This window comes from Idiotropiscis lumnitzeri, chromosome 6 (genome assembly GCF_059441095.1).
Source record: "Idiotropiscis lumnitzeri isolate Australia: NSW breed Sydney's pygmy pipehorse chromosome 6, RoL_Ilum_1.0, whole genome shotgun sequence".
Taxonomy (NCBI): Eukaryota; Metazoa; Chordata; class Actinopteri; order Syngnathiformes; family Syngnathidae; genus Idiotropiscis; species Idiotropiscis lumnitzeri.
In genome coordinates this window covers 279,517-292,091 of record NC_142396.1, presented here as the reverse complement: position 1 = coordinate 292,091, position 12,575 = coordinate 279,517, and the positions used below count along the sequence as shown (strand labels likewise).

General features: G+C 44.7%; 2 protein-coding genes across 3 annotated transcripts; one reads left to right on the top strand and one right to left on the bottom strand.

Moving 5' to 3' along the window:
* The first annotated feature begins 1,017 nt into the window (after positions 1–1,017).
* Positions 1,018–7,543, top strand: LOC148334341 (calcineurin subunit B type 1-like). The gene is made up of 6 exons (XM_088298849.1): positions 1,018–1,157; positions 2,906–2,945; positions 4,448–4,624; positions 4,701–4,760; positions 5,458–5,642; positions 6,589–7,543. The coding sequence occupies exons 1-6, from the start codon at positions 1,155–1,157 to the stop codon at positions 6,634–6,636; spliced, it is 513 nt and encodes a 170-aa protein (XP_088154975.1). The 5' UTR covers positions 1,018–1,154; the 3' UTR covers positions 6,637–7,543.
* A 74-nt stretch (positions 7,544–7,617) lies between these two features.
* Positions 7,618–11,434, bottom strand: LOC148334340 (uncharacterized). Of its 2 annotated transcripts, none has more exons than XM_088298846.1 (4): positions 11,114–11,434; positions 10,118–10,296; positions 9,938–10,050; positions 7,618–8,813 (listed from the first exon to the last, which is right to left on the bottom strand). In XM_088298846.1, the coding sequence occupies exons 1-4, from the start codon at positions 11,304–11,306 to the stop codon at positions 7,997–7,999; spliced, it is 1,302 nt and encodes a 433-aa protein (XP_088154972.1). In that variant the 5' UTR covers positions 11,307–11,434; the 3' UTR covers positions 7,618–7,996. The 2 variants fall into 2 exon arrangements, with proteins under 2 accessions (XP_088154972.1, XP_088154973.1); XM_088298847.1 differs by having other exon boundaries at positions 7,618–8,777.
* Between the last annotated feature and the right edge of the window lie 1,141 nt (positions 11,435–12,575).

The following is a 12,575-nucleotide window of genomic DNA, read 5'->3' as shown; positions in this document are numbered from 1 at the left end:
CACCCACCCAAACTCACACCTGTTCGACCTGATGCCCTCTGGCAGGCGCTACAGATGCATCAAATCGAGGACCAATAGACTGAGAAACAGTTTCTTTCCGAGAGCCATCTCCATTCTGAACTCTCACACACACACACACGACCACCCGTACCTTGCAGAACAGCAACGTGATGTGTTTTTATATATCCTATTCAGTATTATTTTCCATTGCATATTCTCTTATCTCATTTACATATTTATCTGAATTATTGTCGTATTGCACTGGAGAGGGGAGCTCTCTAAGCTCGTTGCACACTTGAGTACAATGACAATAAAGGCATTTCTGATTCTGATTCTGATTCTAAATACAACATCCAAAACGCATATCGCGCATCCCCGGAAACACCACACAGTTTGAACCATTTCACACCAAAATATGGAGATTCTTATCCGATGGCAGCTTCTCCTCGCCAAACTGCTTCTTGTCTTTGCTTTTTGAGGCTTCGGGTAACGGCTGGAAATCGCCTTCCTCGGCACTTATTGTGTCGGTCCTCGAGCAAAATGGAAGTTCATCAGTGACAGGCTGACGGATGATAAAGATGGACTGCGCCTCACTGTTAACAACTACGTTCAAATTTTTCTTTTTATTTTCAAAAGACTCAAAACGTAACCAGAATCCCGCATCACATTGTAGCCCACATTCGATTTCTGGTGGCTTAGTGTCTTTTGGCGTATTAAATCCTTTTGGGAAAATTGCCATGATGAACGTTCTTCTTTGTCATACAATACAATTTTATTTATGTAGCGCATTTCACAAGTCTTTAGAATTGTGAAAACGATGTGTGTGTGTGTGTGTGGGGGGTAATGTCTTAATAGTGGTGTAAATAAAATAACACAAAAAAACCTCTACTTTGCGGAAATCCACCAATCATGAAGGATTATGGATCACATTACCCGCGAAAAGTGAGGGACCACTGCATGAGTGAGTCATCTGCCCCCCCCCCCGACAAGCGGAGAATCTCCGATCGCCTATAGGCCCCGCCCCCTACCGCAGTGCCGCTGGTGCTAGTCGCTCTCGCCTCGCCAGTCCTCGGTTAGCCCCGCGATCTCGAGCACCTGAGCATTTGATCGTCGGCCCTCGCAGACCTCCGCCAAGCACTCCGCTCGACGACGACATGGTGAGACTCAGAGACGCCTCGCGTCGAGTCGCGTCGCGTCGCCTCGCTTGGCGACATTTGCTGGCTAACGTTAGCCGCCGTTAGCTCACCAAGCAAATAACATCGATGGGCCTTCGACGTCGGCGCTCGTGACGACGCGATGGCCCGGCAAAATTGTTCGATGATTTTTGTTTATTATTTAATTAATTATGAATCAAGGGGCATACTTTTTTTTTTGTGACGTGAACATTCGAATGCTCTTGTGAGCGTTCGATGCGCCTCGAATCCGCCTTAACTGGGCTCTTGTTGATGCTCCAAGCTTACAACAAGCGGAAGTGGCCTCTGTCGTCGTAAAAGCGCCACCAAAATAAAAGCTGGCGAAGACAAACGTGAAATGGACGCGACTGAGGAATCGCTAAATTATCAATGAATATTCATTTTGGTGGTGCCCCGCCCACTACCTTTGATCGTCCAGTTTGACAGATGAAATAAATTCGCGAAACACTGCAACACGGCACCATGAAAAAAAAAACTAATGGTGCATTTATTTATAGATCTGATTTCTTTAATTCCACAATTAACGAATGAATGCAACAATTAATGAATGACAGATTTAATGAAACACTTGGTGTGTTTATTTAATTTATGGAACTTTCATTCCTCATAAAACCATGTCTACGTTTCTAGCATTCAAAAGAGTTTTTGTTGTCTTTATTTATTTGTTGTTACCACGCTATTAACTTCTTTACTCTAAAAGCAAACCAAAACAAAAGAGGAATTCACTTTGTGTATTTCAAACAGCCAATCAACAAGAATGGACTATTCTTTTGTCTAAATGCTAACAGAACGGAAAACGCCTTTGACTTGGTAACGATTAGCATAAATAGTTGCACTTTTAGAACGGATATGTGAATACAAACAGTGGAGCAGTGCATGCAGACAGACAATTCTTTATTGCAATACTCACAGGCATATATTCTTATTCGTCTTCGGATAAAAAGAAAAAAAGACAAACATAATTATCAGATAAAAGGGTCGCGGTGACTTTTGGTTTGAGAAGAGCCGGAAGGAGCAGCACAATGAAATGAAGATGCACAACATTTTGAGTTGTTCCATTCTAGTTTGTTGCGCTGTGTTTTTATAAGATACAATAATTTTGTTTTTTTCCTTATTCAGAAACATGGTACGCATTTGTTGTTGGCTTTTTTTTGGGTGGGAGGCTGCAATAAATGTTTGGCATCTGCGTTCATTTTGATGAGGAATATTGATACGAGTGTGAAGAATGTGTTTTGAGTGGGCGCAACCAATATGGATTTTATTTTTGAGGTTGAGGCGATTCTGATATTTGACAGAATAACATTTCTGATAGGAGATTAATCAAACAAGTATATATTTATTTATTGAATTATTTGAGTGTTTTTCAGTACTTTGTCTTTGATTGTGAAAATTTGCAAGAAAAATTGAGCCCATCTGTGGCTGAATGTTGCCGTCTCATGTGTTAATATGTCGAACAAAAAAAAAAACAATGAGCCGATTTTTAAATGATCGTCCAATTATAATGGATCAAGACCTACTCAACGACTGACGGCTTTTGTCAACTTGGAGAGCTTCGATCTGTTGGCAGCCATGTTGTGAGTGGAAGCAGTGTACAAGAGCAGAGACGTGCTTTCAATGACGGGAAATGCAAAAAAAAAAAAGTTTGGGGAAATAAATGACAATTAAAGGATAAGATGAATTTGTGAATGAATTTTTTTTGTTTTGTTTTCCAGGGGAATGAAGCCAGTTATGCTCTGGACATGTGCTCGCACTGTAAGTATGACATCATCATCATCATCATCATCATCATCAGCAGCAGCAGCAGCAAACACCAATGCTGCACCCAAACACTCTTTTAAGGACTTTGGGCAAACGTTGAGTGGGCCTCTAAATTAGACAATGTTGTTGGACGGGTGAGCCGCGAGTTTCTGAAAGGGGCGGGGTTACGTTTCCGTGCATTGGGAACGGCCTTGAAAAACGGAATGACGTGATATCTTTTCACAATATCTCTGAAAAATGAGTGAGACTTCAACTCGGACTGGCAGCAGTTTGCCAAAATATCTCTTTTGGGATGCAAACGAGAGTGCCGCCATGATTGTGATTGGCCAATTCGGATCCAATCATCTCAATTCCATCTCTTGATTGCGGGGATGGAACGATTCACTCGAGTCCCGATTCCAATTTTCACTTTGCCGCTTTCATTTTGTTTTGTTTTTCATGCTTGTCTCTGCGCTCGCGTGGCGCTGCAGCCGTCCACACGCGCAATTAGCACTGATGTTGACAAACGCTACACTCGGTCGGCACGTGGTCGCCATTAAATGACCGTGAGGTGTTCTTGCTGTCCACCACGAGGATACAAATTGATTTCACGGTTTACATCAAATAAAAAAAAAATCCTGCTGTCAAGTGATTACATTTTTAAACTAATTGATCACAAAAATAAAATCCATGATTAATTGTGATTAATCACATATTTTTTGTGAAGCTTGTAATTGACTTTTGGAATGATGCAAAATCACCAAATAGGAAGTATATTTAATTCAAAAAGGGTTCTAATGGCTTTCTTTGATCCTTGAATACGATCGAAATGGAGCCACCTTGACAAGAATTTTTCTTTGAAACAATTCTCAAAACGTCTGCAATCCATTTGGCCCTAAGCAGCGACACTCCAGCAGTGTTGCTTTGCTGGAGCACGCCGTTTTCTTCTCGGGTGACTTACAGCCAATATGCGACAATATTTGCTAATTGTTTTGGAAGGAAATCAAACTGAGTTAAAAAATGTCGATTAATCTTCAGAGTTAATGCTTTAATTTTGTCAGCCTTAAAAAAAAAACAACAACAACGTTTATTCATATGAGGGATGGCGCCATTGTGTAGCTGTAATGAAGAGCAACGGCCTGGCGGGGGCGCCAAAAAGTATCTTGTCAGACGTATTTTCTTCAGTTTGAATGATCTTTGCACAAAAAGCAACTATTTCGATTGGTTCATTGATTTGAACACGAAACCAAAGCACAAGCACTCATCACAACATCTGTGAGCGACCAATTTTGGTTTCGGCAAATGGCTTAAAAGAAGGGAGCCAAACGGGAAGTGTCTCTCAATGGATTAGCCCCCGCGAGAGATTAGCGCTGGCGCTGAGTCAGGTTTAGCGAGGCGCCATGGCCGGAGCCCGCCACGCGTCGGGTGAGTTTGGGAAGTCGTGATGTCGCCTTGCGCTGACTCATCGTGCACGCCGTCTGTCTCTCGTCTGTCCGTGTGTGTGTGTGTGTGGTCAGTCGACGCGGATGAGATCAAGCGTCTGGGCAAGCGCTTCAAGAAACTGGACCTGGACAACTCGGGCTCTCTGAGCGTGGAGGAGTTCATGTCACTGCCCGAGTTACAGCAGAACCCTCTGGTGCAGCGCGTCATCGACATCTTTGACACGGACGGCAACGGAGAGGTGGACTTCAAAGGTCAGGCTTTGGCCGAGAATCGGCGCCCATCGTGTACGCCTCCCATCTTTCATTTTCTTCTCGTGTTTCCGTTCAGAATTCATCGAAGGCGTCTCTCAGTTCAGCGTGAAAGGAGACAAAGAGCAAAAGTTACGATGTAAGTCGACTTCAGATTCCGTCGTTTCTCCTCCTCGTTGGCCGTGAAAATGTTTTGATTTTTTGGGGGCAGTTGTAGACGACAGAAGTGAGTCGTGAGTCCGTCTTTCCCCCCAATTCAAGATGGAGGCCGGCGGCGCTTTTGTAAACTTGCTTCGTGTGCATTGGCAGCCACGTTGTTGGTGAACGAGGCGAGGCGCGCGTCAGCGAATTCACTTGAACCGACGCCGTTTCAAAGATAAAGATGTCCTTTATTAGTCCCACAATGGGGAAATTTGTTTCAGTTCTTTTCTGGCAAAAAAAAGTCCAAAGTTGCTGTGACATGAGCAAAATGGGCAGATTTCTCTTAACTCCAAGCCTAATCATTTAATTGGCCTTTTCAAAAACGGACTGATAAGCACATGACCTTAGAAAATGACCTTTGTGTGACCTTTCTGGACGAGCAAAACATGGTCACATGGATTTAGTTTTTTTAGTAGGATCAAATTTCCATCATCGATTCATTTAATTCTCTTTCCTGATATGAATGAGAGGCCCAACAGGGGACTGCTCCTTCATATTAGTTTGACTTTGAAACGGCGAGAAATATCAGCCTTTTTATAATTCTATGCGTTGGGGCTGTCGTTTGATTGCCATTCTTTTTCAACGGAACCACTGTTGAGTTGGGGTTGGGGGTTGCTGCCGTTTTTGTCTTGCAGTCGCCTTCCGCATCTACGACATGGACAAAGACGGCTACATCTCCAACGGCGAGCTGTTCCAGGTTCTGAAAATGATGGTGGGCAACAACCTGAAGGACACGCAGCTGCAGCAGATTGTCGACAAAACCATCATCAACGCCGACAAGGACGGCGACGGAAGGATATCCTTTGAGGAGTTCTGCGCGGTCAGTGGGCTCGCCCGTGTTTATCTACTCCAACAAAGGTCCGCTTATCATGCGAGATTCGTTCCAGGATCGCCCACTCTTAGAAGTCAAACGATGCGTAACAAGTGAGACCGCAGTCAGCCGTCATCCCAGTAATGAGCAAAATATTCCATCACTCTCTTGGCACGTTTTGTAAGCTTTCTTTAAAAGTCCCTCAACGAGCTTCCAGAGATTGACGAGATGGGAGAAAAATATTGCGCAAACGGTGTCGCCATCCCGCCATATGTTGACAGTCAACAAATTCCCACACAATCATGACACGCAAAGATGTACGTGATCAGATTAAGCGACAGCCGTCACTTTCTGGAGCGACAATGACAAAGTCGACTTTCAATCATTTTCAACACAAAATAATGGCACCCAAATGCTGTGACCTTCTTCAGCATCCCAAACTGTACAGAGTGCTGCCATCTCGTGGTTGGCAGTGGAATTACGCCCACAAGAAATAAATGGGACCTTGAAATTGGAACGACTTTGACCCGAAAAAATCGTGAGTCCAAAATGCCTTCGTCCAAATTCTTGAAGCCTGAACACCCGAGCAGAGTCGAATGAACGTCGACAACCCCCGTTTTTGGAGGTTTCGCGGCATTTTTAGAACGTTTACGGAAATAAGCCTCCACCCCCAAATTCTTCCAATGGATATTCTTCAAATGCCATTTGAGCCTTGGATCCGCTTAGGAAGTGTGCGCTGCCGCTCTATGTGGCCCCCAAAAGTGCTGACGAAAAATGATGAGCCCCCCAACCACCATCATTTCAACTGTTTCCTTTCGTCTGCTACTCGCGCTTTGTTGTTGTTGAATTGCAAGGAAGGCGGTGGTCCGCCACTTTGCAAAATGTCATTTGACACCCACGTAAAAGTCAAAACGTCTTTGGTCGAAATGTGTGACTTTGTGCGTCCCCCCCGCAGGTGGTGGGCGGCCTGGACATTCACAAAAAGATGGTGGTGGACGTGTGACGGGCTTCCCGCTCCTCGACGCTCCTCGACCCCCCCCCTCCCTCTCCCGTCCGATCGCGGCAGCCGCTTGAACGGAAGCGGCACTTTCCCGAGCGCTCGCGAGGCGTTTGTTTTTCTTGTTTTGTTTGTGCCGAGCAACCGCAATTTGGCGGCGTGTTTGTTTGCGTGTTTTAATTTATTCTGCCGTGTACAGGGAGCGAGAGCATGCCAACAGGAAGCGTGTGCCTGCTTGTGATTGGTCGTTGGTTGTGACCGTTAGCCTGACGTGTTCATTCGCATGTTAGCAAGCGCTCGCATCGAAACCAGGAAGTAAGTGGCCACTTTGACTCTTTTTTTTTCTCTTTCTTGTCCTGCCAAGTGGCGACCAAACATTTTCTACTAAGTGGAATTTACCATGTGGCGTGGTCGTCTCCTTTGGTGCACGTTGCATGCCGTGCAGCTCAACTGCGCCACCTGCTGCTCGCATGTCAAAAAGTCTTTCAGGTTTACACACTCAGCTGCATCATAAACTTTTTTTTTTTTTTTTATTTGGCTGCCGCAGGCCCTGGCTGATAAATGTCCAAGCACACAAGAGAAAGTTATTAAAGAAAAAAAAAAAAAGTCTTATTGTGTGCACTTTGCTGGTCACGTGACCTTTTGGTGCACGTTGCATGCGCTCATGTTTGCATGCGTGTGTGTGTGTGTGTGTGTGTGTGTGGGCGGTCTATGCGGCGTCCGACGCGAGCCTCATGGCCGGCCGTCTCCTTCAAAGTGAAGTCGGATGAAAACGCTCGGAGCGGTCAGGCTGTTGGCTCATTTCACGCGAGGTCTTGCGCCTGTGGTGTTTACATGTGAATACTAATATGAATAGGAACATTTCAAACACACCGTGTTGCCAATTAAAGTTTGATGTAGAAAAAGAACAAAAGCAACGCTCTCGCTTTCTCTTGCTGTACGTTTGCCAAGACGCGACTTGGGACAATAAACGACAAAGTCCGGCAAAACTTTTTCATATTTAATCTGTTCTTATTAGCTCTTCAAATCATTTCGAACACATTACGAGGCAAGATAAGTCATTGAAAGAAAAAGATGATTGGAGGCGTGATAAGAGGTGAAAATGCCTGAAACTTGAGTTTTTTGCCTATTTGTATTTCATTAACTAAGATGTTTTTGTTTTTTAATGATACTAAACTTGCCCTATTCATGATGTGGCCCACCTGCCAAAACACAACTCGGCCATTCAATTGATCAAGCGAATGTCATTTTCATCTTCCGCCACCCAAAAAACAGAAATCAATAAAAACTTGAAGTGAGGGGCATCATTAGATGTCGTTTAATATTTAAAAAAAAAAAAAAAACTTTCCTGCTCCCAGTTTTGATTTCATTTGATGTTCTGGACTTCCTGCAAGCGCCGTCGACGGCGCTCCACGGCTCGCTGCTTTTTCTGCTCCATCTCCAGCGCCGAACATTTTGCCAACGCTTGACACACAAGCGTCACTTTCCCCGTCTCGCCGGCGATCCGGTTCTCCAGGTCCTCGCAGAGTTCACGCATCATCTCGTCGTCGTCGTCGGCCGGGTCGTCCCACAGCGGCTCTGACGAGAAAATGGCGTCCAATTCCCCGTCAGAGAAATCCAAGACGGGGAGAACGTGCTCATGGTTGGGGCCTGGCGAGGAGCATTTTTCTGTTGCCATAGAAACGGCAGCAGGTGGTCCGCAAGTGGCCGTCAAGTCTTTTCCTGCGGCTTCGGAGCTCAAAGATTGGACGTTTGCAGCACACGTTCCAGGTTTGTCCAGAGTTGTTCTCTTGTCCGACAGGCTGACCCCGAAAAGTGGAGACGCAATCGGCGCCGATTGGCAGGAGATCTTCTGCGTGGAGCTGTGTTTGGGTGCAAACAAGTTCTCCGGGTATCGCGTCATCTCGTCGAGCGACGAGTCATCGAGCAGGTCGGAGCGAGTCGTCGTGAGGAAATCCTCGGCGAGCTCGTCAAAGAGGACGTCCGGGTCGTCCTCGCCGCGTGACGGGGGCGACGCCAGATTGCGGACGCGCTCGTCCGACGGCCACCATGCGCGCTTGAGGCCGTCATCCCGGTCGTGGCGGCCAATCAAGTTGAGGTCAAAGCGCTTGGCCAACTTGAGCAGGTCGACGTCGACGCCGTTGCATCTGTGGCACATTTTGGAGCGGCCCGTCAGGAATCCGCTTCAGGGCATGAAACTACTGTTCACATTTTGGAGGCGTCATGAAAGCAAAAATGTTTGTCGTATTTTGGGACAAAAGATGCATGTGAATAGATTCGGACTGTTTGGAGAAATAATATTTTTACTTATTAAATGAACGTTTGCCAGAAATGTTAACCTTTTTATGTATTTTTTTTTCATGACACCATTTTAAAACAATTTCAGAGTTGAAGATGATGAAAAGTAGCGCATGTTTTTTTGTTTAATATTAAAAACAAACAAAGACAACAACTTTAAAATAGCAATCCAAGTCCCTGCAATTTGTTGACGTTAGAAAAAAAAATATTCAACATTACAAGACGTCACTCGGGCTGCGGCCATCATACATTGTTTGCATCGATTATTCGATCAATTAACTGGGGACAAATAATGAGAATCCACAAATTCTCAATCAACTTTCTCCCCGCAAAAATTGCTTACACAGCAGATGGCCGAGCTCAGTTTATACTTTTTTTTTGCTCGGGAAACCGAAATGAGTTGTCATTTTATTTTTTTATCCATCAATTTGGGAGAGATTAGGAAATAAGCGAAAAACGCCAACTTTTAACGAGGCATATGGCCACGCCCCTCCGCTCTCGACACGCCTCCATCGGAGTCACGAAAGGGACCCGTGACAAACTCTCCAATGGAAATCCTTGCACCTGCATTGCTTCTGCCGTCCAAAAACAAGTCATGTGGACGCCCCCCCACCCATGACCACTTCAACATATTTCTCCGTGGCGCATTTACGTGAGAATGGGGAACAACTATTACGCCTCCTCCGCTGATCACGGTGCGGACGCACGGCCTAAAATCACCAGTCGGAATGTTCACAGAGACTCAAGTGGGAATGCGTCGACATGCACGACGATTGGCTCCAAATTTTTGTCTGTAGGCGACGTTTCATTCTTTGGAACGCGGCAGCTGATGGGGGGCACATACAAAAGTCCACTTGCAAATCAAATTCTAAAATGGTGATTCAGTTCCACTCGAAAAAGTTTGACTTATGTTGACCTCCAATATCTAAGACTGGTTTGAGCACATTCGACTGCGTGTAACAAAAACTTTGGATTTCATCACCATGACAGCCGACGAATGCGTGCTCACCTGGGCGACTTCCTCCTGCTTTTGGGTGGCTGAACGTCGGGCGTGCACGGGATGCCGGCGCTGTCGCCGATCCACTGCTGCAAGGCGGGCTCCGACACTTCGGGCCTGCCGCGCTGCACACGCACACACCGACGGTGACGTCACGGCAGCGAACGCCCGGACGAGGTGCGCGTGACTCACCTCGGGCGCGATCTTGTTGACGATGTCAGCGATATTGACGGCGCCAAGCGCGTGCTTCTTTGCCCGTTTGCCGAGTCTCTGGGGCGACGTGGCGTCCCAGACGATGTCGTGATGCGGAGACTCGTTGCCCGACGCACCGGAAACTCTCGACACCACGGGCCTGCTTGGGGTCTTGAATTCTGCAACGTGACAAAAATGGATTTGCTTGAAAGCAGTATTTCACATCAATGCAAACTGGAAGGCAGTGGTCTCCCGATCATTGACCTCAACTTTACTCTGGACTTGGACCCTTTTGTCTGAATTTGATTGGTCGGATGCAAACTTAATCAATAAAAAAATGTTACCAAATTCCATATTTGACTATTATTATGTAGCCCCAGGTGGGTGTACACCCAGGGGCCACATGGAGGAAAATCACATGACCAAGAGGGTCGGACCGTTAAAAATCCCGATCTATAACGTAAAACTATTGCCTTCAATATTACCCGGATTATCGCAATTTGCATGCTGTCGTGGTGTTTCCAACATTTGACAGTGTTGAATTTAACACACTTATGTCATATTGTTTTTGTTTGTTTTTTAAAAACATGACTTAAGGTTTTGTTTTAAATAGTGAAATCCAGGCTAATTCCTTCTTCAACTTGCTCTACTCATCTGAGCATTGCTTGTAAATGACAAGAATAACACTTGAGCGAAAAGTTTACGGATTGACCGGCACATTGATTTTCCCCATTGTGGGACTAATAAAGGACATCTTATCTTATCTTATCTTATCCACGTATCTTACTCTGCAATTGGCTGGCAACCAGTTCAGGGTGTCCCCCGCCTCCTGCCCCAAGACAGCTGGGATAGGCTCCAGCACCCCCCGCGCCGAACTAAGGAGGAATGTCTTCTTTTTGACGGAAAATATTTTTGGTCTGTGTTTACAGCTGATGTCGTTGTTTAACAAGATTGCATTAAGTGAAAGCGACCACGCGTGAAAATCTAAATAGTGACCTGACTTCGCGGACTTGTCCGTGGAACTTTGCGTGTGCTGACTGAGCTTGAAGCTTCTGCTCAGGCGGCGGTTCGCCGTCCGTGCTTGCAGTTGGTGTCGCTCGGTCGACGGTTGTCCCTTCATGGTCGTGGACATGCCAACTTGAAAGCGCCCCAGCACCGCTCCATCAGCGACCGACTGCACTTTGAACATTCCTTATCCTGACGACTCTAAACATTCCCGTCGAACATGTTCCAACGCCAAAACTCGCTTTGAAAGTCCCGCCATCTTGTCGAGCAGAGGAGGTGGCGACTGCTGGACGATACTGCGCATGCGCACAGTTTAAAAAAAAAAATTTACGCTGCCAATAATTAAACGTTTCATCCATGAATTAAATGTGGTTGAATAAATAATAACGTGAAGCGCATTGAGTACCTGAGGTAGAAAAGCGCTATACAAGTGACAGCCCAAATCAATGTGTCACGAAATCGAATATCTCCAAAGTGCGAAGAAATACCCTCCAATGATCTGTTGTCTCTCGTACTATTATAACCGTTTAGATGAACTAGGTGAATTTGACATGGTCAATAATTACTGTTAAAATTTATTTGAAATGATCAATAATTAATGTGAAAGTTAACAAGTGTCCTTTTCCGTCACCTGAGTGAGACACTTCTCCTGAGAAGTTGCACAGTAGAACAGCGACCTCTGCTGACCATGACTCGCCGTGACTAAAATTTTTTCTACCGAACCCATTGTATAATAATGATAAAATATTTAGTGTTTGTTTTTTTCCGACATTGTCCTACCGTACCTTTTCTTTTTAACGACGTCACAAGATGTAAGTGTAAAAACAATTTGGCACAATGAATATAACTTGAGCACATCATTTGTCAAGGCACAAAATACAATAAACCAGCAACTACTACAACTATCATACACATCAGAAAAGACAACAATAACAAATATGAAGTAAGAGAAAGACATTATAAACAAAATAAAAAATAAATCAAATAAATACATTCCCAAAAAGTACAATGGTTGTAATCAATGCCAAATCTCAATCTTAGCAGCTCATTAGCTGGATAATTGTTGCTTAAAACTTTGAAGTGGACTTCTTTTACTTTGGGCTTGACTGGATATTTGATGTATAGAGTTGGAATTTTCCTAATTTCAGATTGAGAAAATAACTGGAGAATGGAGTTCCCATTTCATCTAATTGGAAAGAGAGTGTCACTCAGGTAAAGGCGATACATCGTGTTTGTTATTTTTCTCAATCTAAAGGTCATTGTTTTCAAATTTGCGATTACTCAAATCTGTCATATAAAATGTTTTTGATTTGACCTAACGATGTATCCGCGAAATAGCTTCTTTATGAAATGAAGTACGTTTGACTGGTTATCGTTCAATCTTAAAGTCACGCGTAAGGATAAAATCTATTCTTCCTATTTTTTTTAAATAGACACTTAAATGTCAGAAGAT